This window comes from Drosophila erecta, unplaced genomic scaffold, assembly GCF_003286155.1.
Source record: "Drosophila erecta strain 14021-0224.00,06,07 unplaced genomic scaffold, DereRS2 tig00000000-arrow-pilon, whole genome shotgun sequence".
Taxonomy (NCBI): domain Eukaryota; kingdom Metazoa; phylum Arthropoda; class Insecta; order Diptera; family Drosophilidae; genus Drosophila; species Drosophila erecta.
The window spans coordinates 7,364,843-7,388,695 of record NW_020825194.1 but is presented as its reverse complement, the minus strand read 5'-3'; the positions used below and the strand labels follow the sequence as shown (position 1 = coordinate 7,388,695).

The window sequence follows — 23,853 nt, the reverse complement described above, 5'->3', positions numbered from 1 at the left end:
CTGAAATGGCGTTGCGATAAGATTGAGGTAAGCAAAGTGGATATGCCACGTTGAGCGAAGTGACAGGAGGCATACTTTGGACAAGGCGTTGGCAACCATGAAATACGCTATCTTAGAAAAATATACCCCCATATCCGCAGTAAGAATCCCGTTTAAATGGTTCACTTATCATTTGTATTCGAAATTAACTAGATAATTAAATAAAATGCTTATTTTATTCCAATCTAAACGTACGTACACACGCGTCTATATATATGTACATAGTCAAGTACTCGTATATATAGTTCCACCGCCCAGGGACGAGGCTAGCAGTCATTAATCTGCATGGGTTCCTTCCTGAGTGGCGCTACCCGTGCCTGAGTTGCCTGTGCCAGTCTCTTTTGGGTCTCTATTGCTGGGGCCAGCACCACTAGCATCGTGGCTTTCGTTGCTGTTTGGTGTGGACACTGCAGTCTCTGTTGACTTGGAGGATTGGGTTTGGGTTTGGGATTCCTGGGTCTGTTGACCAGTCTCGGCTTCGGTACTCGCCGACTCGCTGCGGCGGCTCGCTTGTTCCTCCCCATTGGGGAATTCGTGAGCCGAACTTGAATTTATCTGGAAAATCCGAACGGACTGGGTGAGATTATGCATCATTCGATTGAAGTGTACAACTCACCACGTCCTCTTCCGATTCCACGCTGGATATCGAGGGATTTCTCTGGGTAATCAATGATATAGGTATTGTGTGCAATAATCTTTATGGGTCACTACTACTACTCACTTCTGCTTTGTAATTGATTAACTTAAACTTGCGCTCCTCCCGCATCCGTGTCAGTCGCATCAGCAACGAGTAATGCTGCTCCACGCGATGTAGACATGTTTTGCATATGGTTTTTGGCAATGGATCAGTCGGAGATATCTGGTGCAATGGAGCAGTAAGCGATAAATCAATAAATTATTTCACATGATGCTGGTAGGTGGGAAAAACTATTCGAACGGCTGTCATTGAGTGCACACAAACATCCTTGATGATGACGGCGTGCCTAATGAAAAGCTCTACCTTTCGGCCGCGTTCATCAGTGGCTGATACTCACTGTAATTGGTAGGTAACCGTTGATTTTCTCAACAAGACACAAACGCTGGCCATGATCACTATAAATATGTATTACTGTGCGGTGCATCTCTGAACAAAGTCGGCACAGAAATCCGGATATGCACGCCTTTTCGATGCTCCCCATCTCTACCGATTCCGCTGGTTGGCTATATCCTCAGCTGCTGTTGCGATGTCGCTTAATTCAACGCCAGCCAAAACAACTTTCCAAAAATATTGTTTTAATACTTTTCAGATAGGTGTTGTGTACATATGTTTCTGTTCGAGGGTTGTATTTCCGATTGGCTAGGCAGGTTGCCAGCCTGTTTTTTTCGCATTTTCCATAGAAATGTCGATAGTTGACCACAATTGTACACATGCACTGTTTCATTTGAAATGACCGCGAATGCACAAATAAAACATATGATTTTCAGTGCATGGAATAATGCGGAATAGGGACGAAGAGTTTACAGAATAATATGTTATCTATTTATCTAGGAATTTTCACAATTCTGTCTGAAACACTCGAAATAATTTAATATTTTGAGTTACAATGAATGCATAATATAATAGAAAGTTTATACTGAAACGGACGAAATGGAATTGAAACAGATAAATCAGCTGTTTTGGTTTTTAATGCCTACATTTCACGACCAAAACATGTACCGTTGTACCTCTTAGGTACATAAATGTATCTCGCAACGGGTGTACCAGAGAAATAAAACTCGTCTCTAGATTATAAACCTATTATTCTTATACATTTATTTATATATCCGCGAGAACCTAATATAAGTAAGGGGAGACCTAAAACTCCTATCAAGATAGAAATCCCTGAAGCGTCTCAAAGGATAATGAAGCGCTATTCAAGGACTGCACATTCTGCACAGCGAAACCCTTGAAATTCTTGCACTGATGAAATGCAGGATCCATCATAAGGAGCGATTGTGTTTTTTGGTTTGACAAGCCAAAAAAGACTTCGCCCTGTACGTCGAGGGGTATTTTAACTTTAACACAGGGAGACTGCTGAATGGAGTTCAGAAGGTCCATGTGACACATATTGGCACTTTCTCCAAAGAAAACTCCATCCAGATCATTGTCGGGTATTATTTGGAACTGGGGAATCCCGGCGTTATTTAAAATTTTACAAGTAAACACACATTTTTTGCGTGGATCCTTGGGATGGGCGTAGATTCGTGTGGCCACATATCCCACGGGATATATCCAACTCTCGGTGTGGAAATTGGGATTCACTGATATTATCTCGCCCAGTGAGTGGAGTAATACATTATTCAGGTTCATCGGAAACATGGGCTTCTTTTTCCGAACAATGGTGACACTTTTTGGCTTATCTTCGTTGGGGTTTTTATGTAAAACAACTGGGCTGTATTTCTTCTGAGTTTCAGTGGCGTCTGCTTTCCCATTCGAGACACTGGGACGTCCACTATTGGATTTCTCCAAGCCCTCGTGAAACATAAGGCGCTCTATCAGGTATAGTCTCTGAGATCGGGTCACAGATAATTCGGCCTGCAGGCGACAGATCTCATCCGTGAGTGCAGCATTCTCCTAAAATTGGTATTCTGGTGTTAATAGGTCATGCAACTTCCTTTAAATGGTACACGATATAGTGCAAACATATATGTGAGTAGAAATCTAAAGGTTTCTAGTCAGTACACTCAAGTTTGCATAACCTCGCCAAAGTTTTTAAGATCTTACCAGCAGATAACTCTTGACGGAGCGTTTTAAGCTCTCATACCGGCGCTTATACTTCAAATTCATTGCTTTTTAATTTATAATTTACGCAAAAACAAGAGATGCGATCTGTTTGTTGTTATTGCCGTGGGTTTGTTTTGATTATCGGACTGCAGGGCTGCCATTCGTAAGTTATCGAAAGGCGGTATTCGGTAGATTTATTTATGTTAGTATTTATTTGTAATACATAAACAAAAATCTATCTAATCTAATCTTTGTTTATTTCCTCCGAGATTAATTTATAAATAGAATTTTAAAGTGTGCTAAAAAATCGGCACTCTATCATTAATTTAGTTTGTCATTATCGAAACCGCTAATGGATTTTAAAGTCCCCTTGCCCGATTTAATCTAGCTTTTTGAACTTGCAAAGGACTTAATCATGTTAAAAGGTTACTTCCGGCGCTCGGAAATAAGAATATTCGATAAAATAAGGTAAGAGGTTCAATAATTATATAGTTATGAATATAATTTAGCTTGGCATCTGAAAATCGGCGTAGTGCGTAGTTTGACCATGGAAGCCCCAGTCTGCAAAGGTAGTTACAAGAATACTAACACCTAGCCCTTTAATAGTATAGGTGTGCGTGCGTGAGGCAAACCACCATTAGAACCAATTCTTGGTCTAAGAGGTCTTAATGAATTTTCATTCAACAATTTGCAGAGTTATAGAGCTTATGTTTTGAAAATCATAAACAAAATAGCTAGAAAAAACGGCCGATCACCATGGCAACAAGTGTCTGTCTGTATGTATGCATGTATCATCCCGTTCCTTCCCATTTCCCCTACTTTCGCCCAATGTTAGACGTTACAAACATCCATACCTCATTATAATGTGTGATAGTGTACGGAAGAGCGTGTGAGAAAAATCTACGTCGGAGAGCAGCTTTGGCAATGAATCACATCGTTGTTTCGGTGCAAATAAGCCGTTAGTATGTTTCTACACTCCGGTGACACTTGTTGGATTTTGATTCAGCGCCTCTGAAGCATCCGGCGAAAGTATCCAAAAAAAGGCATCTTCAAAATGGACGAGGAGCAGATGTGGAAGGGGTTCTTCTTCAAGTTGCAGGAGCTCAAAATGAATCCACCCACGGAGCATGAGCAGCAGTAAGTCGGATGAATAAATCGATCCCAAATACAGACTCACGCATACCTGTAGAAAACTTGGAAACTCACCGATATATAAACATTTGTTCGCCGACATGTGTGTTTCTTGGGTCTAATATGAACATTTTGGAGAACTAGAACTGTGTCAGCAGATTAATTAAAGATTATCAAATGGAATTATCATTTGTGTGTGCGTGAGAAATGAAAAGTGATGTAAGGGAGTGTGGCTTCCCCACAGATCGATTTTACCATCCACCCACTCGTAACTTGAACATGACTCAGTTTTAGGGTATTTCTCACTTGCCTTTCAATACACATAGTGTAGAGATTACAAATCTACATAAGTTTGCTCATATTATCCCCAACAGAAATGAAACACCCATTACGCGATGACTAGCCAAAGCAGATAGTATTTAATGACTTATTTCAAATTCTATACTAATTGCATTTTACCTGCAGATTGCAAGATGGAGATGATGGATTCTTCGAAAAATTTGGATCCCTACTGCGGCAGAAGTCTCAAATCGACGACGGTGTCCTCAAAAGTTCACTGGCTCCTTTGGAGGAAAATGGCAGTGCTGGAGAAGAAGAATCGGACGAGAGTCCCGATGGCACCATCCAACTCACCCAGGATCCGGAGTGCACCAGCATCGATACCTTCGCCACCGAAAGTACCCTGGCCTCAAGCTCGGATAAGGATATCAGCACTTCGGTTCTGGACTCCGCCCCTGTAATGAATGTAAGTTTTGTAATAGAGAAATCAGTGCAATGATTCAGGTTGACAAAGCTATTTAAAGGTCACAACGAATCAGACAATCAAACTACATTCCACCTGGTGCAACTAATGGAGCTCCAGCTTTTAGTAAACGTAGACTAGGGTATTATCACAAGATTTCTACATTTAAAAAATTACCTATTTAATTTAGTAGTTACCATACACTGATTTGCTTAGTACTTTAAGCGATTTTTATGACTTTCGCAATTGCATATTTCTACAAGTGATTTATACGAGCTCTTGCGAATTCGTAAAACTGACTTTAGGAATGATTTATAGTTTAATCCCTCCCTAATAATAGAGAGTATGGGTTATCGCCGCTTTATGAACTCGTTTTAGCTTGTGGGTTAGTATGCACTATAGCTTTTAGGATTTCGGTGAAAGTACATCAAGATAAAGCTCGTCAGTCACTCTGGGTTTTACCCGGTCAACTCCACTACTAGCTATCCACCATGGGTGGTATTGGTGAATATGGATGGCTTTTGGGCCTGGTCACATTCACGTCATAATTTCTAGGCCCGACCAGCGAGGAAATTGCGACATAGGTCAGTTTTCCAGTTTGCAACGAGGCGCAACGATCGCCCAGAGTTAATTCAATGTTTTATCTTATACCAACATTTTGCTGTTCGCATGTTTGCCGTCTGGGAAGGTGTAGTTTAATTGAACAGAAACCGAAAATGAAGTCGTGTCCATAGAAACGGTTGTACAATAAACAAAAGAACTTGCCTATATAGTCGGACAGTATAAACAAACCGAATAATGTATACTGACAGCATAAACAAGCACTAGAGAACATGCAAACATGAAGACTGTGGCCAATTGAACGGCGGAGGAAAGCTTAATGTACTTTAGAAAATACATTTTTCATTACCACCTTGAGCTTTTCCTTTTTGTATCCAAAAATAAACCATTTTCTCTTAAGATTGCTTTATTATTGCTCACAAACACTTTACCATCATCGTGTACATATGCACAAATACAGCAAACAATCTGAATCGAATTGAGCGCATACACTTTTTATCTCATGGTCAACGTCAAGATATTTCGGATATCGCAAAGATTTTCCACACCGGACGCTATTGTACGTACTTAGCTACAGACTCTTCTCCGAAGCGGTTGTGTCCAGTCGGTGTTCCTGAGTCCGTGGGTGTCCACGGTTCGTCCACCACTCGCCTCCGATCCGCACTCGATAATATGTGCGTCTATTTCGAATTGTATATTTGCAAGAGAGTATTTGCCAAATATTTCGCTTGCATCTAGAGAAAAACATTAAATAGTGGAGTGATCGGTTAGTTGCACGAATCAATCATGAGCTACCTATCGCTACCACGTGTGCTGAACAAGTTCGGCTCCCAAAACCACAGCTCGTCTAACCAAAGTTCGAAAACCAATAGCCTAACCAGATCCAGTACGCGCACCGGATGCGACGAGATCAGGCTCCCGAGGAAAGCCTGCTCCACCCAGTCGTTGAATAAGCCATTCGAGCGGCGGATGAGCATACTGAATCGAAATGGAAGCATTTCCAGTCGACACTTTCGGGGTGTCCACAAGCATTTACTCGATTCCCACGCCAAGGCGGTCTGCCATTCGATGACCGTAAGTAGATCCTGAAGTTTGGAAGATGGCATGTGTTACTCCCGTATCTATATCTGTGTATCTGCCATCCATAATGTACTGATCTTAAGAATATATGAAGGAATCCGTTCTCCGTTTATTCACAGTGCCTTGGTAAACAAAAGCGATTGTATAAGTTCATTGATTTGGGATAATTGTTGAGTCACTCGAGTTAAGTGCACAGAGTATTTCAGTTCCTGAATATATTTATGTACTCGTTTTTTGCCAAACTTAGAACACTTCATAGTTGAGAATTATGTAAAATGTAGCCACAAGATATCAGAAAAAGCTCATAAAATACGCCCATTCTATGAAGTTTATTGATTTGGAGCGCAATATCAGTATGGTATTGTCTTGTATAATTTATGGGAAAAATAAAACATTTTATTGCAGAAAGCATATAGAAGATACCTATTTAGAATGTATCTAAGCAAACATGACCTCAGCTGGGTCTGTTTTCCAATTTCCCTGTGACGCTTTGTTTATATATCCGTATTCTGGAATTTGTCGATATTTACTTAGGCTTTGACCTTTAGAGAAGTGATTTTTCTATTTTTGCTCAAAGGAAATTAAAATACTCCACTGATTTGGTTAAATGTCGCATGTGTTTAATTTGTGCGCTTTTGGGATTCGACTAATGGTTGCTATTGCTTTTGCAGGTTACAGATCTGTATGAAGAGATCTTATTTGAAATTTTCAACAACATTGGCTGTGAAAACAACGAAGAGTGCACAAACAGTTTGGTTGAATTTGTGCAGGACGCATTCAAAATTCCGAACGCAACTCATGAGGAAATTTATGAGGCGGCGCGTCTGAAAGAACCTCCCAATGTTAGACTAAATGTCGAGATTATAAAGGCCGAGAACCTTATGTCCAAGGATTCAAATGGCTTGTCCGATCCCTTTGTTACCCTGTACTTGGAATCGAACGGCTCCCATCGATACAACTCATCTGTTAAGCCTGCCACATTGAATCCTATATGGGAGGAGCACTTTTCACTGTGAGTATTGTCTTGTTTAATAACTAATATCTTATGTTAATTTGGATATTCTTTGAAGGCCAATTACAGAAAATGCTCGAGACGAAGTTCTTATCGTTGAAGTGTGGTAAGTGTGACATTGTTTGTTTTGAACACATAAACCGCACTCATTTAACTTACAAAGTTATCTGGCTGATAACGCTCCTTGAACTCTAAAATGCACTGATTGCGGACTAATTTATTTATTGAATTTTTTCAGGGACTTTGATGCTGCGGAGACTGTAAAAGAAAAAGTGAACAAAATCCTGGATGTGAAAGGTGTGAAAGGACTTAGCAAGCTGATGAAGGAAATTGCTGTAACAGCTTCGTCGGGAAAACATGATAATGAATTGATAGGGAGAGCTGCAATCACGCTGAAGGTAGAAAAATGTCTAATAAAATATATGAAAGACCGAACCACTAAAGCCTCCCATTCTTTAGTCTATTCCAGTTTCTGGCCTAACCGTTTGGTATAACCTGGAAAAGGGAAGCAAGGGCCGCAGTCGAGGATCACTTCTGGTGAATCTGGCGTTGAGTGCGGAGAAGAACAAAAGTGTCGCCGTTCAGGAGCACAAGAACCTACTGAAACTGCTGCTGATGTACGAGCTGGAAACCTCGCAGGTGGCCAACTACTGGTGGAGCGGAAAGTTCAGTCCCAATGCCGAACTCATTCGATCGCAGCATGCAGCCCAGAGTGGCCTAACACCCTTCGACTGCGCTCTAAGCCAGTGGCACGCCTACAGCACCATCCATGAAACGCACAAACTCAATTTTACGCTGTTCAATTCTATTCTGGATGTGGTGGTGCCAGTGATCACCTACATGCAGAACGATTCCGAGGATGTGAAAACATTCTGGGATGGAGTGAGACGGCTGCTTCCGTCGTGCTTCGCAGTGCTAAGGAAACTTAGATCCAAAAACACCAGTGATAAAAACATAATTAGAGCTCTGAATGAAGTGCTGGATATTCTAAAGAAGATCAAGGAGCTGGAAGTGCCGGAGAGTGTAGACATATTCCCAAAATCGGTGTACGGATGGCTACACACAAGCGACACTGATCAAACGTGCAATATTGACACTGCCATTGAGGATGCTATCAACACAGGGACACGGGAATGGCTGGAGCACATAGTGGAGGGCAGCAGGCAATCTAAAAACACTGAAACCGATGACGAAAAGCTGCAGTACGTCATTAAACTGATACAAATGGTGCGGTCTGACCTGCAACGTGCAATGGAATACTTTGACAAAATCTTTTACCAGTAAGTTTTTTCAATTGTGCATTGATCGCTATTTGGCTTATGAAACTTATTTACCTTGTATACTTGCAGCAAAATTCAGCTTAACTATTCCGCTGTACTTTATTTATTTTATGACTCAAAGCTTGCTGAAATCTGTAAATCGATTATAATAGAAGTGTGCAATAATATTAAGAGATTGGATGTGCCAGACGATCATTTCGAATATTTGCCCAACCTTGAGAACGTAAATATGGGCACGACTTTGTTTGAAGTCTATTTAATACTCAAGCGTTACGTCCAATTAGGTAAAGTAGTTAAGTATTGGTCTTAGCAAAGCACTAATTGATTTTTCTGTTTATAGGAGAATCTCTTTGTTCCGAGCCCTTGGAACTGGCTAACTTTTACCCCTGGTTCGAGAGGGGAGTTACTCACTGGCTGGATATTTCCATAATCAAGGCATTAGGTCGTATTCAGAAAGCAATCGATTTGGATCAGCTGAAAGCCGTCGACGAAACAGTGAAATACAGCTCCTCAGCAGTGGACACACTTTCGATATTCTATCAAATTAAGATATTTTGGCAACAACTTGACTGGCCAGAGGTCGAGGGTTCCTACATCTTTGTAGCCAAAATCGTCAATGTAAGATTGCACATTTTCTTTAATTTTGTACTATTTTCTAATAACTATATATTTACAGGATCTGTGTCGGTGTTGCATATTTTATGCCCAACAAATGTCCCGCAGAGTCGAAAACATTTTTATTGCTGATGATAACAATAAAAATTTCAGTAAGTTCTATTGGCTACCATTTTTCACTATCGGTTGTTTGCAATTAATTAATTTTTTGTATAGCTCTGTCGGAGGAGTGGTGCATAGCTATAAACAACATGGATTACATCCGACAGACCTTACCTTCATTCATAAAGGTAATAGTTATATTCGCAGAAATAAAGCTGTAATACTAAGAGCATATATTATATTTCAGGAACTTAACATTGATGATATCATCAAGAGATTGGGGGAGTATCGAACTAACTTAGAGGCTGAAAGATGCGCAAGCACCATCAAAACTGTAATTGAAAATGCATTGGACACCGAACGCAATCAGATTGTTGAGCTCATAGAGGTTGTAGCCCGAAAAATGGCACCGCCAATTAGACGATATTTGGCCGAAGGTGCTGAGGTTCTCGCCAAGGACTCAAACTCTATGGACCAGTTAATGATGTACCTGGAATCCTCGTTGGCCACGCTTTACGATACTCTCAATGAGATTAACTTCCAAAGGATACTGGATGGCATTTGGTCTGAGTTATCCATAATAATGTATGACCTAATTCAATCAAATCTAGACGTAAGTTCAGTGTCCGCAAGTATTAGACAGTATAAAAAACTGAATCATCCTTTCAGAAACGTCGACCACCAGCTTTCTTCCAAAATTTAAACAATACTCTTCAGACAATGATGGACTGTTTTAAAATGGGCAACCTTCAAACCTCGGACGTAAAAATATTGTCTTCAATTCAAAGTCGGCTGAGGCTTTATTCGCTGGAGACAGCAGATCTTATTCATCAGTATTACTTGGAGCGTCTAGAGAATCAAAAGAGCCAAGAGTCATCTCCATATGGACAACTGACTGTAACGGCTGAGTTAACTGATGCCGGTTTATTGGTAGGCCTACAATCATCTAAAACTTTAAATCCACTTACTGAGTTGTACTTTTTAGTTAAATATCTTAAATGCTCGCAATCTGCTGCCAATGGATTCAAATGGTTCGGTGGACTCATTTGTTAAAGCCAGTTTCATGCCCACAAGTCGATTCAACGATGTACCAACGGTGAAGACCAGTGTGCACAATAAAAGTTGTTTTCCGCTCTACGATCAGGAGTTTCGTATGTAAGTTATCACTATTAATTTTTATCATTATTGTATCCTTATTAGTGTATCCTTATAAATTCCTTCGACAGAAACCTGAGCGAGCACCAGCGGAATGAAAAAAATAGTCTTATTGTATTCAGTATCAAAGATAAAGATTTGTTCGGAATGTCGAGCCAGTATATAGCAGAGAGCTATATATCTTTCGAAGATCTGGCATCGACACCACAGGGCGAGCAAATCATGATGAATCTATCCAGACCAGAATATACAGGTACCTCATATAGCTAATCCATTTAACTGGAAATTAATACAAGTTGTTTGCTTTCAGATTCCGATTCACTGCGTGCCTTGGAATACAGACTTGGTGATAAGCAGGCCAAGGATTTCCTTAAAAAGTTGAAGAGCCGATCCTTCTCCTGAGTTGTAAAAAGTAATACGTTGTAAAGAAAAGCAATAAAATGTATTTTTATATTTTCTACGGCCGTCGTACTAAAAATTACAAAATCTGTTTGAACTGGTGCACTTTGTTGGAACGAGATGTATAAAGAAAAGGTTCCCATTGTCTGACAATTTAAATTACATTTATTGGAACAAAAACCAACATGGTAATTAGTTACAAATACATAACACTCACTTTTTACGATTAAAGAGTAATTTTTCAGAGTTTCTTTGTAATAAATAATATTTAAATGGTATTTGTGTTAAATTATGTTATTCGTAAGGGCTTGATTTACGCATACGTGCATAACAGCATGGTCTAATGGCAAAAACTACTATGGCACAAGTTTTTGCCGATGTGCCTTATTGGCGACGACGTGTGTTGCGTTGCTTATCAAATCGCATTTCCATTTCCTCCAGGACCTTCGGTGTGTAGCGTACCACCAACTTCACGGATCCGACAGCTTGCTTTAATAGCTCCACGGCCTTCTCGTGGTTTTCTCCTTCAACAGACTGAAATGTTGAAATTTTGTGAGTTCTCAACACCGGAGTTAAGACAAATTAATTAACTTACCACACCATTCACAGATAGAAGTTGATCGCCCCTTTTCAGTCCTCCATGCCTGTCAGCCACACCTCCAGGTATTATTCGGGATATATAGATGGGCGAATTTTGCTCCTTGCCTCCCATTACATTGAAACCCAAGCCTGAAAACCAATAATCAATGGATCAGTGGGTTAAATACATAAGGAAAGTATTCCACATAAGATGTACAAGGGCGTGGCTTACCCTCCTCCGTTTTGGGCAGCTCAACGACTCTGGGATGAGCGTGCCCTTCGCTGGCTGCGAAAGCTGCCACAGTGGCCTTGGCTGTGGCGGAAGCCCTCACGTCGTGGGATCCCTGGATGTCCACCGTCTCGTAGACGTGCTCGTACACCTCCCGGACGGAGGTCATGAAGTCGGAGTTGAGCACCTTCTGCAGGGCGGCCAGTTTTGTCGTGGGGAAGTCTCCACTCGCTTGCAGCTTTTCCAGGAGCTCTATCGATCTTTTGACATCTGAAAGTGGGACATTGGGATGAGATTCCTTCAACTGGGCATTGTTACCATGCATCCTTACCTTTGGACAAAGTCAGTGGTTCTGCGTTATCGGCCATATTGTTGTTTTATTTACTAATATTCAGTCCAATTTATATGACCTGAAATATTATTCGAGCAGCTGAAAATAATATGACCGTACGGGCCAAGGGCACAAAATACCATTCCATGGAATGTTATTAAAAATTGTAAACAAATGGGTTTATTCAAATATTATATTATTTTTTATATTTAACTACCTATAACTTAAATTTAATGCAATGCTAGTAATTTTCAATTAAATAAATTTTAAAGAAACAAGTTTCTTGAAAATGTGGTATTTGGTAATTGTACTCGCATGGTCACATCATTGTTTTATATTGACATTATTTTTCTGGACCATATTTATTTAAACTTTTAAAGTAGCATAATAATAGAAAAATGAGCCTACCAGCTGCACTTTTGCAGCGCCTAAAGAAGCGCGGTCTTGTGACCAAACAATCTGGTGTGTAATAAGATCAGTATAGGTATATAATCCCAAGAAGATGACCAACTTTATCTATCCACAGGAACCACACCGATTTCAGAAGCTATAGAGGAGATTATAGCCGAAAACTACGATGACGATGACAAGAGCGACCCGTATCCGTACAAGGAGGACATATCCCCGGAGCCCAAGCGCAGGAGCGTGGAGGAGCAGTTCTGGTCGCACCGCATCAAGGAGCGGATCGGCGTGAACGAGTCTTACCATGGATACAAGCTGTGTCCCAACAAGTACAACATATACCACAAATGCTCGCTGTACTGCGTGAATAAGTTCAACAGCGCCCCGCACTCGCAACCCGGCCATAGGTATCTCAAGCGCTACAAGAGATTGCTGCGAAAGTATCCACTGGAGGCGGGCTGGAAGGATATCTATGATAGGGGCTGCAAGGCGTACTACTTCTATAACTCGACCACACAAACTGTCTCGTGGCTACCTCCTTCCCATCCCAAAGCACGGGTCACGAACAGCGCGGCCGTATTTCGCAGACATCTGGCCAATTCCAACGACGAGTTCAACTTCGATACCAACATGGTGCTGCCCAAGTCTTCTAACCAAAATGAACTTGATGAGCCCGATGTCTTCGTTCCTCCCAAGAAGCAAAAGTCCAGGGACCTGGAAAGAAAAATTCAGCGACGTCGCCGTAATGATAACTAGCTGCCCTATTTCACTTTAAATAAAAATGAATAACTATGATATTAAGGTTTAAAAATGTACACTCTGCTTTATTGAATTGCTAGCTTAAGACAATGAATGGTGGAGCCGCGAACAGTTTTAAATCGAAGGAACCGAAAATTTCATAAAAGCAGCAACTCGATAAAATTGTGTCACACGAGTCGGGAAGTATGCGAAAGTTGATTTTGAGGCGGCATTTAAAGCCCTCAACATGAGGATGCGGTGGACACACTTTCACCAAACCATGTGCTATGTGTAAAGTGTTTTAACCAAGTTATATATATTGGTGAAAGATCAATACAATTATTTTTTGGGTTTATTTCAAGGTTCGTTTTCCTTTAACAACAACCGGTCGGTTTCGTATGTAGCCCTTGCGACGCTTCGAGTTCTGCAAAGCATCAGATTGTTAATGAAGTTCATTTGGAGCTGCAAAGTACACTACCTTTCTCGAGATGAAGTTTGCTGGAGGAATGGTTCTCTCCTTGGTTTTCAGAGATGGCCGGTTGAACTCGTGCGGCTTCTTTACCCTATATATGCGAACAAGCCAGTGTTCTGTGGTGTAGGCCTCTTCCAGGTAGGTCAGATCGAAGTCCTTATTTCCAATGACGGCGTTACGTGTGCGATCATAGCCAGATGGTCCTCTGAAACAGTCAATTAGTGTGCATCGCTACCTGAAAAACATTTTTCCGCTTACCTGTAGTCCAACTTCAATTCCCCGAATCTGTAGTAGCTTAATTTGTACATAAGGCAGTTGAGTAGGGCCGGAGCACCTTCGGCATCTACCCTGAATTCACCGCGGTCGGTAAAGTAATCGCTTTCCTTAATGTCCTTGGGATGCTCTCCCTCGGCAATGCGGACCATCCACAGGAACTTGTTGATGTCATCACCAGAGTAGCCGATCACACCACCAAAGATTACCAAAACGTAGTCCACGTCAAGAGATGTCATAATTTCGTAGGATTTCTCCTCGGTTGAAGACATCGCTTTGCCAACCAGAGCTATGTGACTATTGTTCCACGTATTATTATCCACCAGCGTTGTTCTGTTTGCCATTCCCGCTATCTGGTATCCGTAATCCCACCAAGACATAACGCGGGCATCATCAGCAGTGTTCTGCGACAGCCAGTAGTAAGCCTCCCTGAAATCGTCCAGAATGTTGCGAGATCTAGCGGAGAAAGGGTTAGAAAGGTTTAACGATAGAGGGCTTTTATGTGCTTACCCATCTTGACTGTTGTGGAAAGCCAGAACAATGGAGGGACTGGAGTAGGCATTGCTGGTCACCCATGTGCAGTGGACAGCGAACATCATCAACAGCATTAGAACGGCCAAAATGACAATACTCTTCAGGTTAGAGCTGATGCCAGTATCCTGCTGGGCATCATGCTTAGTGCGGTGCTTCAGCTTACCAGCCTGCAAATACGATGTTTTTAAAACAAAAGCTTTGGCATGTGTAGCAATAATTACTTACCTTGTCGTACAAAGTCTTTTTCTCAATGGAATCCTCAGCTTCGTCCACTTCGGTGGCTGAGCTTACGGCTGTGCCCATTCGCTTCGACGAATCCTCTTGCAGGAACACATCCAACAGTCCCGAAAAGGCCACTCCAGCCAGCATGCAAACCACCGGCGTGAGAGTCAGCATCAAACGCACCATCACTCCAGCGAAGTAAACCGCACTGATGGCATACAGCACCACAAACACGCGCTCGTCGTTGATCTGCTTGATGCAATACCACACTCCCACTGGGAAGGCGCACACCAGGATGTGCAGATCGAAGAAGAACGAGAACCAAGTGGTGGGCTGATGCTCCGACACGGATGCAATGATGGGAATGTGGATCTTGGCGTAACCAGTATCCCACAGCGAGTAGAAACGTCCACTCCACGGAGCTACAACGCCGAGCATGGTGAGCACCACGACGGCCACAAAGACGCCAACGCCCACCAGCAATCCGCCGACGATGAACAGCTTCCGGAACTCGTTGCGCGACAGCACGGACTGCAAATGGCGCAGGGTGGCCACGGCCATTAGGAGCACAAACACTCCCAGAGCAGCCATGTGTTCACTGGTGCGTATCGGCTGGAATCCCACGAAGGGGATCTGCATAGAGAACAGCAGTCCCAGGATGTAGAAGGTGCTGTAGCTGGTCAGCAGTCGCGGCGAGTACCTGCCCATAATGAGCAGCACGAAGACGTGCAGGGGGATCAGGTTGATGATGAACACGTAGCCTCCCCAGGCGGACACCATGTAGAAGTAGGATAAAGCGGCGGCGGCGGACCAGAACACGGATCCGGTCTTAACGGAGCGCACCCACAGGAAGTAGGTGAACTGCAGGGCGAATATGGCAATGCCCTCGTTATCGTACGACCCTGCCACGGACCTACTGATGTAGCCAGGCACGATGGCGATGAAACTGGCGGCGAAGAGGCCGGCGCCCGCGGACCACAGCTCCTTGGTCAGCAGGTAGGTGGAGATGGAGGTCAGGCCACTGAAGATCGGTGCCAGGAACACGCAGATGTCGCGAATGTGGACCGGTATGTTGAGAACGTGCAGCAGCCAGTGGATTCCGCCGGAGGTAATCATCAGGCCGGGGTACACGGTGCCGCCCACAATCCTGCCGAGCGGATACCAAGCCCGCTCGTCGAACCAGTTGAGGAAGTTGTACCAACCATTCTGCACCATGTAGGCGGTGGCCCGGTAGTTAAACCACGGATCAAACTCATGGATAATCGACTCGAAGCGAATGACGGCGAAGAGGCGTGAGGAAAATCCGGCCAGCCAGGCGATTAGCAGGATGGCGAAGGTGATCAGGCTGCTGTAGCCAGCCACCTTGCTGTTCAGCATCTTTGGCGTCCGATTCATGTCCCTATTCCAGCCAGTAACTCGAAAATTATAACCGATCTGAAATGCAACGACACATTCTTCGCTTAGACACGTAGTCTAAAAAAATTGCCGGGTAGACTGCCAACTTGTTTTTGGCTTTGCTATCGATAGCGCAATCGATAACGAGACTAGGGCCACGTAACTTTGTGTGTTCTTAAATTTGTATTTATTTTCAGTTGTCGTATTCAAAAATAAATAAAATAACATTTAAACAAATTTTTTGGAATAACTTCCTGTTCCTTTTATCTACATAGCATTTCAAAATAATAAAATCTCGCAAATTGCTCTGTGCCAATTTTAAAATAATCGCTGGTGCGCTCATCTCTAGTTAAATTCCCATGATTGACAGACGCCGCATAAAAACATAAAAATATTAAAAAATCAACATGAATAATGGGAATATTAAACGCCTTCAAAAGAAACTAAGTGTTTCCAAAAAGCCAGCAGTCACTGTGGATTCACCATTGGCAAAATATCCTTTACAAAACCAAAAAAAAAGAGAATTGTGAATTGTATTTCACATTTTAAGCCGGTGTTTACAAAAACAAGCGAGAAGTTGTTTATATAGTTCTTAAATATAAATATTTTCGATTGCCTAGATGCAATTGGTTTCCTTAACTGAACTAAACTATACGTATGACTCCTCAGGCACCTTGACCTGCATTATTTGCAGGATTCCCATCAAACCCAACGTCTGGAAGGTTCACATCAACTCCAAGCAGCACAAACTGAATGTGGATCAAGCCAAGCAGAATAAGGTGGAGAAACCCGTCACCACCACTGCAGCCAAGGACCCAAGGGCTCCGACCACGAAGACTCCAACTCCTGCCACAAGCTCCAGCACACTGCCAGATAAAACTCCACAGAGCATCCAGGAGAAGCATCCCCCCATCATTCAAGAGAAAACTTCCCAGCCAAATGCGAGCAGCAAGCCTGTGAATGAAACTACTGCGGAAAAACTGCCAGAAAAGTTCTTCGACGAGGATAAGACCAATAAATCCGAAGCCGCTCGACTTCAGGACGAGGAATGGCAGCGATTCCAGCAGGAGATCAAGCGGGCTGACACGGAATCCAGTGTAATTGTAGCCGACGAGCAGGATGACATCAATCTCAAGCGGCACATCAAGGAGATCGACGAGCAGATCGATAACTGGAAGAGATTCATTAAAATAAATGATCAGAAAACATTGCTCCTAAGTAAAAAGCGAAAAGTTAACCCCAAGATGGAAATCGATCCGGAATTGAGTTCAAGCGAGGAAGACTGTAGTGTGGATGAATTGTTCGACTGGAGAACGAAAAACTTGCATAGATAGAAAGCACATATGATATTAAAATGTTACTGTTTTAAAACACCAAAAACTGCCTTTTATTGGCAATTGGTAAGATAATTCGTACCAAGAAGTCCAAAAACTGACCACAATTCAAAAAGGAAGCGGGTTGAAAAATTTAAAGAATTTATTTTATGTGCTACATTTTTAATACAACACATTTTTCCTAAATTTGAATACGCTGAACAGGGAAAAGTTGGTGGAACAGCTGATACATCTTGGATATGAAAGTGGCCAACAGGTAGAAAGTGTAACGTGGCCACACTGCGACTAACTCTCACATTTTGTATTAGCGCTAAGCGATCCGTACGCTACATTACGATCAAACTTAGTACATATTTTATGTTACATTAATTAGTTACAGACTTTTATTTATTCTTAGGCCGTATTTACGGAGACCGAAACCTTGTTAATTTCGTGTTAAGCATTACGTTTTAGTTCTGCAAATGTTTTGTTGTATATTAAAAATGTTTTGATTTCGTTACTTCTTGATCAAGTTTGCCATAAAAACAAGCATATCCCATTTGTTACAATGATAGCTAATTCGTGAACATGAGCTTAAAATATATTATCTTTTTTTTGGCGTTGACGATGAATTATTCCAGTCTGTTGAGCTTGGAATATTCAACAAGTTTCAATGAATCGGACACTATTAACACCATTCATACGGGCCATAATAAACGAACCAGTAAATTTCTATTTGACACAATTTTTCGCATAAGTTCGGGAGTGTCCAATGCCTTTGGACTTTCGGATACCGAAGACGAGGCTGAGTATACCGAAAATTCCAGCCTAAAAAATTGTGATTGTGGTATGTGCATGTGATGTTCGTGATATTCAAATTTATGTGATAACCTAGTTCAAATTTCACTTGTGCAGACTGTGGCTTCTCGAATGAAGAAAATCGCATTGTGGGGGGAAAGCCAACTGGAGTCAATCAATATCCTTGGATGGCACGCATCGTGTACGACGGCAAGTTCCATTGCGGCGGCTCCTTGCTGACGAAGGACTACGTTCTATCTGCCGCTCACTGCGTGAAGAAACTGCGAAAATCCAAAATCAGAATCATTTTCGGAGACCACGATCAAGAGATTACCTCGGAGTCACAGGCCATCCAACGTGCGGTCACGGCCGTCATTAAGCACAAGAGCTTTGACCCCGATACATACAACAATGACATTGCCCTGCTGAGACTTCGCAAGCCTATATCGTTTTCTAAAATCATAAAGCCTGTTTGCCTGCCGCGATACAACTACGACCCCGCAGGTAATAATTCCTAGGCTACTTAAAATAGAACAATACTAATAGAATTTTAAATGCAACATTAATCTTAAATTCGACCAGGTCGCATTGGAACAGTTGTTGGCTGGGGTCGGACGTCCGAAGGAGGAGAGCTACCATCCATAGTTAATCAAGTTAAGGTCTGTAAGGATTGTTGTGCCCTTGAGTAGATTATGACCATGTGCGACCATTACAGGTGCCAATTATGTCCATCACGGAATGCCGAAATCAAAGATACAAAAGTACTCGAATTACCTCATCCATGTTGTGTGCGGGTAGGCCTTCAATGGACTCATGCCAGGGCGACAGTGGAGGACCGCTGTTGCTATCCAATGGCGTTAAATATTTCATCGTCGGAATTGTGTCCTGGGGCGTCGGATGCGGCCGCCAAGGGTATCCGGGTGTTTACTCCAGAGTGAGCAAATTCATTCCGTGGATCAAATCTAATTTAGAAAATACCTGCCTGTGTTCTTAGTCAATGTTGTATGCAAATACACGACCTTATTTATTGCCTAGCTAAGTCCGTTTTAATGCAAAGTGTCTTTGTTATTACACCAATCCATTGAAAATAAAATTGAATTGTTTCATTTGAGCTCTTGATATATCATCTGTGTGTAGATATTACCAGCACGATGCGTTTTCAACATATACATTTTTATTGCGTACATAAAAAACTTTCAAGCTCTATAAAAACTATGACTAATGTATATCCGGATATAAAGGCTACAGCTACACTTTCTAATTATAATCTAGTTTATTATATTACAATTACCCTACGGCTAGACTTCCCTGTACCTTTTACTTATAACTGCGTTCGCCACTTTTAAGACTTCACTTGATATTTTTCCACAGCTTGAGTTATTGACGGATGGTATACTGAGTGCTGCATGCAGGGGCATTAGGAAGTCGGTGTTGGCGTTAGAGCCCAGTTGGTAATTCTCCATGGCCTCGTAGATACTCTTAAAGAGTGGCTGCCTGTCTGAGTGGAAATAACCGCGATTTCCGTGGATTACCTTAACGCCAGCGTGAGTCATGTTGCAAATGCTCATGTACATGCAGTGATCTGGACGGTAGTTGTATTCGCATGGCATGATGTACAGCTTGTCAGGATGATAGTAAAATAGTATATTGATAATGTCTTGATCCCCCCAAATAATACGTAGCTTATATTCCTTATGAATAGACACGATATGTTGCTCCCATTTCATTTCTCTCATCCGTGTGAGATTCATTAGCATAACGCCGGAATTCACGCCAAGCCGGCCATAGAATGGATGTCGTGCAAATCGATTGTACCACCCAATGTTTTCGTTCTCGTGCTCGGGCGTCAATGCGGACATTTGCGTCTCATTGAACTTCTTAAAGAATCGCCAGATATCCGAGATGGGCGACAAAAACAATATATCCGTGTCGACATACAGCAATGAGTCCACATGCGTTAGCAATGACTAGAAAAGTACGGGTGTGTTACTAATTAAAATACATATGTGAATTATTTCACTTACCGGCAAAAAGAGACGCTGAGCTGCACATGGCTTGAAGAGATTCCTCCACTCGACCTCGTTTCCGCTAGGAAACTTTAGTGGCAAAATCTCAAAGTCAAATGTAAATGGCTTGATATCGCGCCAGTCGGTCAACTTTTCCCTGAACTCATCACTCTTCCCGTCCTCCGTGAAGATCACAAACTTAAGGTATTCCTCGTCATAGTTAAACAGAATGGCCGACTTGATCATAACCAGAGTCTCCTGAACCCTCTGACCGCAACAGACCACCACGATGTAAAGTGGGGGTTTCCCGGTCTGCCTGCAAATAATATTACGTTTGTTTACTTGGAAAGTTAAAGTGAGTCATCTGCTTAAAAAGCAAACACGCCTTGTATATTTGCTCTTCCATAATGGGTTATTGTTTGGCAACAGGGAAACTATAACAACCGGAATGGCCGAAACGAAAGAGGTCATAAAAGCCCGAGGTGAAAGCAAAAGTTTTACATTCCTGCCCACGCCAATACAATATGTGGATTTATATATTTCTGGATGCATATGTAGCATAGGATATATATATTCTGATCTCCACTTACACTGCGTTATAACTGAGCACCTTTCCCTTGGTTTCGGTTGCCCAGGAAGGTCGCTGATGGACGAAATATGAAAGTATCGCTAATGCAATTAAGCAAAGCAAACACATGTGAAGATGTTGCTGAAATTGTGCCAAAATTAGTATTTACACTTAATATTACTGCGAGACTCTTTCAAACCGACTTTTTTATTTACCATTTTGAGGGTTTGCGTAAACAATGTTTTCGCCGCAAATTGTTTATGTTTTTTGGGCCGCCAACCGACGATGCCATTATTTTTCACCGCAACGAGTGGGATATGTGCACAACTCCTAATTTAACCAATTAAAGCAATCGATATTGCTTGGCTACATTGAAACTCATGACAAATGCATTTTTGTTTAAACAATGCGCAAAAACACTGTGCAACTAGCACATTTTGCAGTCGTAAATATTTGTGTTAGTCAAGATAGCGGCAAATTCAAGGGCAATTAATATTCTCTAGAGTGTCACTGATATGTATTTCATATTTCAGTGTGCGGATCACTAAAAAGCATTTTATAAATAATAAAGCATATTGTTTATAGTCACCAAGTGAATAATTATTGTACTGCTATTCAGATTTCAGCATAAACATATGGTACTGATTTATCCACCGTGTTTCTTTGTCACTCGTTTCAGCAGCAGCTATCGATAGGTTATCGACTGTGATCGAGTGGTATGGGTATTGTTTTCATTTATTTTCAACCGCACACGTGCAAGCAAAAATATAATAACAAATAAAAATGCTGCGAAAACAAGCCAGACAACGAAGGGAATACCTGTATAATAAAGCCCTTACTGAGCGCCTAAAGTCCAAACAAAAAATCCAGCAGACCGTCGTGCAAAGCATCAACGAGAACAAGGCAATTGGCTCCAAAAATGTAAAGAAAAGTCTCACCGCCTACAAGTCGCTAAAATACGCGGAAGAGGGTAATATTAATAAATATATTAATAAACAATGTTTCAATAATCCGAAGATAGTGCAATTATGCTGTTAGATTAACCTGCAAAACAGAGGTTTTTACTTTTACTACAAAATCCCTAGAGCTTTAGCCTTCATGTCTCTTAAATAGCAAGCGAGATTTTATCAGTAGTTAGGAACTTACAATTACAATTTGTAAATAACAAATTGCTATGCGTGTTTAGACGGCAGACAGCGAAGCCACATATTAAATGTTGATTTCTATGCAATTATACACGTTTATCCTGAGGTTTAAGCAGATGAAACATGATTCTTTTGAAAAGGATGTTTAACTATAAAACTTTGTATATTGAGTTAAAAGATGTTATTGAGAAAAATTATCTTTTAAATTGGACTGTCAATTTTTTTTATTGGAGCTAATGTTATAGACTGTTTTTATCTCTTCAATTTCTCTTAAATGAAATGAAATTTAATAGGGTCTATATATTTCAGGTGTCGATGACCGTACCGTCAATGATGAATACCACTATGCCGGATGCGAGGATCCGAAAATAATGCTGACCACCTCGCACAACCCCTCGTCGAGATTGAAAATGTTCATGAAGGAGCTGCGGCTGATAATCCCAAATGCCCAGCAGATGAACAGAGGAAACTACCAGCTGACTACACTAATGCACGCCTGTCGTGCCAATAATGTAACCGATTTCCTAATTGTCCATGAGCATCGTGGTATCCCGGACAGCCTTGTGGTCTGTCATCTTCCGTATGGGCCAACTGCCTTCTTCAACATATCCGATGTGGTCATGCGACATGATATACCCGACATCGGACACATGAGCGAGCAGAAGCCACACTTAATTTTTAATAACTTTAAAACGCCCATTGGTCTGAGAACTGTAAAGATACTCAAACACTTGTTCCCAGTGCCCAAGGAGAACTCCCAAAGAGTTATGTCGTTCCTAAACCACAATGACTCGATTATATTCAGACATCATCAGTACAAATATGTGAACAAGGAGTTGGAGCTCAGCGAAGTGGGGCCCAGATTCTCGCTGAAGCTCTACCAAATTAAGCTTGGCACTTTGGAGAACATCAAGGCAGCTGACACAGAATGGATTAACCGTCCTTATATGAATACCTCGCAAAAGAGGCTCATCTTTTCTAACGATCCGGGAATAATTAATAAGGACACTGAGGCTTAGATTAATTGAGATACGAAACAATTTGTGAAAAATAAATCTGTTTTATTTTTTATTACTTCTATTGTAATTACTTCTTTCATTTTTGTATAGTTAATTCATTTAAAATTTAAACGAATTTAAACCAATAATGTAAAACTATAAAACGAACTAAAAGCAAAACGGAGAATTATTGGAGGGCCGACCTTTTAAAGAACATTCGAACAGTAGTCGTGAACATTTGGCGATGATCGTTTGACTCTTCAAGTTATGAACCCCAGAATCCTTAGACAGAAACCAAAGGATGCTGCGAAACATGGGCATTTCAAATCTGGGTCACGCCCCCTTTTGCCTCTTCAGGTCACGAATTTCTGTGGCAGGCGAACCCAACAGATGCGCTAAACAACTTCTACGAAAAATTTGAAAATATTTTCTCCCGCCTACGTCAATATTTTTTACTTTTGAAAAGAATTCCTTTGGAGTTGATCGTTCGTGTGAACTAATTACCTACTGGTCTATACATTGTATAGGCGAATACTTATGGGAATGCATTATTTAAGAGTACTTAAAAGGTAGTCAATTTGCAAACTTTTCCGCGTGTCCTTTTAATATGAAATGTATTACCCTTTTTCGAATGTAATAAGTACTAGAAAATTAATGAAGACAAAGTGGCAGGGCATTGTCTGCGACTCGGTTCGCAGTGGGTCCGCATCCGCTGTTCCATATCAGTTAGTTAGATCAAAGGCTAACACGATCTAATAAGGTGTAAAACACCTGACAACACCAGCCATATAATTAAATGTGTTTATACTAATTCCGTCTATCATTTAGCAGCTGTCCGATGCTAATGATGGAACGCATTCGCCTAAATAGCCTGCCTGCACAGGCTGTTGGATCTGGCACCTATTACTGGTAATGCCGATGGTCAGCAGGCCGCAGCATGGAACATGGAAACTCGTCCAGTCCACCAACATACGATTTCGCGTCCGTTTGG

General features: G+C 41.6%; 10 protein-coding genes across 13 annotated transcripts; 5 read left to right on the top strand and 5 right to left on the bottom strand.

The window, feature by feature from the left end:
* Window positions 1-151: 151 nt before the first annotated feature.
* On the bottom strand, window positions 152-1,409 carry LOC6555323. The gene is made up of 4 exons (XM_001981848.3): window positions 1,074-1,409; window positions 761-898; window positions 656-697; window positions 152-594 (listed from the first exon to the last, which is right to left on the bottom strand). Exons 1-4 carry the CDS (start codon window positions 1,215-1,217, stop codon window positions 316-318), a joined length of 603 nt encoding a protein of 200 aa, XP_001981884.1. The 5' UTR covers window positions 1,218-1,409; the 3' UTR covers window positions 152-315.
* Window positions 1,410-1,795: 386 nt separating this feature from the next.
* LOC6555322 (transforming growth factor beta regulator 1) lies at window positions 1,796-2,951 on the bottom strand. Its single transcript, XM_001981847.3, has 2 exons — window positions 2,783-2,951; window positions 1,796-2,632 (listed from the first exon to the last, which is right to left on the bottom strand). Exons 1-2 carry the CDS (start codon window positions 2,843-2,845, stop codon window positions 1,886-1,888), a joined length of 810 nt encoding a protein of 269 aa, XP_001981883.1. The 5' UTR covers window positions 2,846-2,951; the 3' UTR covers window positions 1,796-1,885.
* A 39-nt stretch (window positions 2,952-2,990) lies between these two features.
* On the top strand, window positions 2,991-10,918 carry LOC6555321 (protein unc-13 homolog 4B). 3 transcript variants are annotated; one of them, XM_001981846.3, is made up of 16 exons: window positions 2,991-3,558; window positions 3,618-3,919; window positions 4,379-4,658; window positions 6,968-7,308; window positions 7,367-7,414; window positions 7,547-7,706; window positions 7,768-8,588; window positions 8,658-8,872; window positions 8,929-9,206; window positions 9,265-9,355; window positions 9,420-9,493; window positions 9,553-9,918; window positions 9,975-10,235; window positions 10,291-10,460; window positions 10,532-10,713; window positions 10,771-10,918. In XM_001981846.3, the coding sequence occupies exons 2-16, from the start codon at window positions 3,837-3,839 to the stop codon at window positions 10,860-10,862; spliced, it is 3,462 nt and encodes a 1,153-aa protein (XP_001981882.2). In that variant the 5' UTR covers window positions 2,991-3,558; window positions 3,618-3,836; the 3' UTR covers window positions 10,863-10,918. The 3 variants fall into 3 exon arrangements, with proteins under 3 accessions (XP_001981882.2, XP_015008970.1, XP_015008969.1); XM_015153484.2 differs by lacking the exon at window positions 3,618-3,919 and having other exon boundaries at window positions 2,991-3,250; XM_015153483.2 differs by lacking the exons at window positions 2,991-3,558; window positions 3,618-3,919; window positions 4,379-4,658 and adding an exon at window positions 5,330-6,290.
* A 77-nt stretch (window positions 10,919-10,995) lies between these two features.
* Window positions 10,996-12,143, bottom strand: LOC6555320 (protein lin-7 homolog C). The gene is made up of 4 exons (XM_001981845.3): window positions 11,999-12,143; window positions 11,671-11,937; window positions 11,455-11,588; window positions 10,996-11,393 (listed from the first exon to the last, which is right to left on the bottom strand). Exons 1-4 carry the CDS (start codon window positions 12,033-12,035, stop codon window positions 11,244-11,246), a joined length of 588 nt encoding a protein of 195 aa, XP_001981881.1. The 5' UTR covers window positions 12,036-12,143; the 3' UTR covers window positions 10,996-11,243.
* A 149-nt stretch (window positions 12,144-12,292) lies between these two features.
* Window positions 12,293-13,195, top strand: LOC6555319. Its single transcript, XM_001981844.3, has 2 exons — window positions 12,293-12,460; window positions 12,525-13,195. Exons 1-2 carry the CDS (start codon window positions 12,397-12,399, stop codon window positions 13,154-13,156), a joined length of 696 nt encoding a protein of 231 aa, XP_001981880.1. The 5' UTR covers window positions 12,293-12,396; the 3' UTR covers window positions 13,157-13,195.
* Window positions 13,196-13,197: 2 nt separating this feature from the next.
* On the bottom strand, window positions 13,198-16,167 carry LOC6555318 (dolichyl-diphosphooligosaccharide--protein glycosyltransferase subunit STT3B). Its single transcript, XM_001981843.3, has 5 exons — window positions 14,643-16,167; window positions 14,394-14,584; window positions 13,869-14,339; window positions 13,617-13,815; window positions 13,198-13,562 (listed from the first exon to the last, which is right to left on the bottom strand). Exons 1-5 carry the CDS (start codon window positions 16,032-16,034, stop codon window positions 13,491-13,493), a joined length of 2,325 nt encoding a protein of 774 aa, XP_001981879.1. The 5' UTR covers window positions 16,035-16,167; the 3' UTR covers window positions 13,198-13,490.
* A 170-nt stretch (window positions 16,168-16,337) lies between these two features.
* LOC6555317 (zinc finger protein 830) lies at window positions 16,338-17,412 on the top strand. The gene is made up of 2 exons (XM_001981842.3): window positions 16,338-16,527; window positions 16,690-17,412. The coding sequence occupies exons 1-2, from the start codon at window positions 16,442-16,444 to the stop codon at window positions 17,366-17,368; spliced, it is 765 nt and encodes a 254-aa protein (XP_001981878.2). The 5' UTR covers window positions 16,338-16,441; the 3' UTR covers window positions 17,369-17,412.
* Window positions 17,413-17,604: 192 nt separating this feature from the next.
* On the top strand, window positions 17,605-19,256 carry LOC6555316 (trypsin-1). Its single transcript, XM_001981841.3, has 4 exons — window positions 17,605-18,194; window positions 18,263-18,649; window positions 18,728-18,804; window positions 18,861-19,256. The coding sequence occupies exons 1-4, from the start codon at window positions 17,936-17,938 to the stop codon at window positions 19,137-19,139; spliced, it is 1,002 nt and encodes a 333-aa protein (XP_001981877.2). The 5' UTR covers window positions 17,605-17,935; the 3' UTR covers window positions 19,140-19,256.
* A 45-nt stretch (window positions 19,257-19,301) lies between these two features.
* On the bottom strand, window positions 19,302-21,229 carry LOC6555493 (glucoside xylosyltransferase 2). Of its 2 annotated transcripts, none has more exons than XM_026976078.1 (4): window positions 20,923-21,229; window positions 20,742-20,860; window positions 20,170-20,467; window positions 19,302-20,112 (listed from the first exon to the last, which is right to left on the bottom strand). In XM_026976078.1, exons 1-4 carry the CDS (start codon window positions 20,935-20,937, stop codon window positions 19,444-19,446), a joined length of 1,101 nt encoding a protein of 366 aa, XP_026831879.1. In that variant the 5' UTR covers window positions 20,938-21,229; the 3' UTR covers window positions 19,302-19,443. The 2 variants fall into 2 exon arrangements, with proteins under 2 accessions (XP_026831879.1, XP_001981876.2); XM_001981840.3 differs by having other exon boundaries at window positions 20,935-21,229.
* Window positions 21,230-21,376: 147 nt separating this feature from the next.
* On the top strand, window positions 21,377-22,884 carry LOC6555492 (U3 small nucleolar ribonucleoprotein protein IMP4). Its single transcript, XM_001981839.3, has 2 exons — window positions 21,377-21,689; window positions 22,174-22,884. The coding sequence occupies exons 1-2, from the start codon at window positions 21,503-21,505 to the stop codon at window positions 22,881-22,883; spliced, it is 897 nt and encodes a 298-aa protein (XP_001981875.1). The 5' UTR covers window positions 21,377-21,502; the 3' UTR covers window position 22,884.
* The last annotated feature ends 969 nt before the right edge of the window (window positions 22,885-23,853 follow it).

Excerpts from the sequence above, each read along its gene's own strand:
- LOC6555493 (XM_026976078.1), bottom strand. Across the intron at positions 20,468-20,741 it reads GTGCTCAGTTATAACGCAGT|GCAGACCGGGAAACCCCCAC; the intron begins GTAAGTGGAGAT and ends TATTATTTGCAG. Across the intron at positions 20,113-20,169 it reads CTCAGCGTCTCTTTTTGCCG|TCATTGCTAACGCATGTGGA; the intron begins GTAAGTGAAATA and ends GTACTTTTCTAG.
- LOC6555316 (XM_001981841.3), top strand. The coding sequence starts at position 17,936 with ATGAGCTTAAAATATATTATCTTTTTTTTGGCGTTGACGATGAATTAT. Across the intron at positions 18,195-18,262 it reads CCTAAAAAATTGTGATTGTG|ACTGTGGCTTCTCGAATGAA; the intron begins GTATGTGCATGT and ends TCACTTGTGCAG. Across the intron at positions 18,650-18,727 it reads ATACAACTACGACCCCGCAG|GTCGCATTGGAACAGTTGTT; the intron begins GTAATAATTCCT and ends AAATTCGACCAG.
- LOC6555319 (XM_001981844.3), top strand. The coding sequence starts at position 12,397 with ATGAGCCTACCAGCTGCACTTTTGCAGCGCCTAAAGAAGCGCGGTCTT. Across the intron at positions 12,461-12,524 it reads TCTTGTGACCAAACAATCTG|GAACCACACCGATTTCAGAA; the intron begins GTGTGTAATAAG and ends ATCTATCCACAG.
- LOC6555492 (XM_001981839.3), top strand. The coding sequence starts at position 21,503 with ATGCTGCGAAAACAAGCCAGACAACGAAGGGAATACCTGTATAATAAA. Across the intron at positions 21,690-22,173 it reads GCTAAAATACGCGGAAGAGG|GTGTCGATGACCGTACCGTC; the intron begins GTAATATTAATA and ends TATATATTTCAG.
- LOC6555318 (XM_001981843.3), bottom strand. The coding sequence starts at position 16,034 with ATGAATCGGACGCCAAAGATGCTGAACAGCAAGGTGGCTGGCTACAGC. Across the intron at positions 14,585-14,642 it reads AAAAGACTTTGTACGACAAG|GCTGGTAAGCTGAAGCACCG; the intron begins GTAAGTAATTAT and ends TCGTATTTGCAG. Across the intron at positions 13,563-13,616 it reads CAAACTTCATCTCGAGAAAG|AACTCGAAGCGTCGCAAGGG; the intron begins GTAGTGTACTTT and ends GATGCTTTGCAG.
- LOC6555320 (XM_001981845.3), bottom strand. The coding sequence starts at position 12,035 with ATGGCCGATAACGCAGAACCACTGACTTTGTCCAAAG. Across the intron at positions 11,938-11,998 it reads ACCACTGACTTTGTCCAAAG|ATGTCAAAAGATCGATAGAG; the intron begins GTAAGGATGCAT and ends TCCCACTTTCAG. Across the intron at positions 11,589-11,670 it reads GCTGCCCAAAACGGAGGAGG|GCTTGGGTTTCAATGTAATG; the intron begins GTAAGCCACGCC and ends ATTGGTTTTCAG.
- LOC6555322 (XM_001981847.3), bottom strand. The coding sequence starts at position 2,845 with ATGAATTTGAAGTATAAGCGCCGGTATGAGAGCTTAAAACGCTCCGTC. Across the intron at positions 2,633-2,782 it reads CCGTCAAGAGTTATCTGCTG|GAGAATGCTGCACTCACGGA; the intron begins GTAAGATCTTAA and ends TACCAATTTTAG.
- LOC6555321 (XM_001981846.3), top strand. The coding sequence starts at position 3,837 with ATGGACGAGGAGCAGATGTGGAAGGGGTTCTTCTTCAAGTTGCAGGAG. Across the intron at positions 9,207-9,264 it reads TTGTAGCCAAAATCGTCAAT|GATCTGTGTCGGTGTTGCAT; the intron begins GTAAGATTGCAC and ends ATATATTTACAG. Across the intron at positions 10,461-10,531 it reads TACGATCAGGAGTTTCGTAT|AAACCTGAGCGAGCACCAGC; the intron begins GTAAGTTATCAC and ends TTCCTTCGACAG.
- LOC6555317 (XM_001981842.3), top strand. The coding sequence starts at position 16,442 with ATGAATAATGGGAATATTAAACGCCTTCAAAAGAAACTAAGTGTTTCC. Across the intron at positions 16,528-16,689 it reads GTGGATTCACCATTGGCAAA|GTATGACTCCTCAGGCACCT; the intron begins ATATCCTTTACA and ends ACTAAACTATAC.
- LOC6555323 (XM_001981848.3), bottom strand. The coding sequence starts at position 1,217 with ATGGGGAGCATCGAAAAGGCGTGCATATCCGGATTTCTGTGCCGACTT. Across the intron at positions 698-760 it reads TAATCAATTACAAAGCAGAA|AGAAATCCCTCGATATCCAG; the intron begins GTGAGTAGTAGT and ends TTGATTACCCAG. Across the intron at positions 595-655 it reads TGGAATCGGAAGAGGACGTG|ATAAATTCAAGTTCGGCTCA; the intron begins GTGAGTTGTACA and ends CGGATTTTCCAG.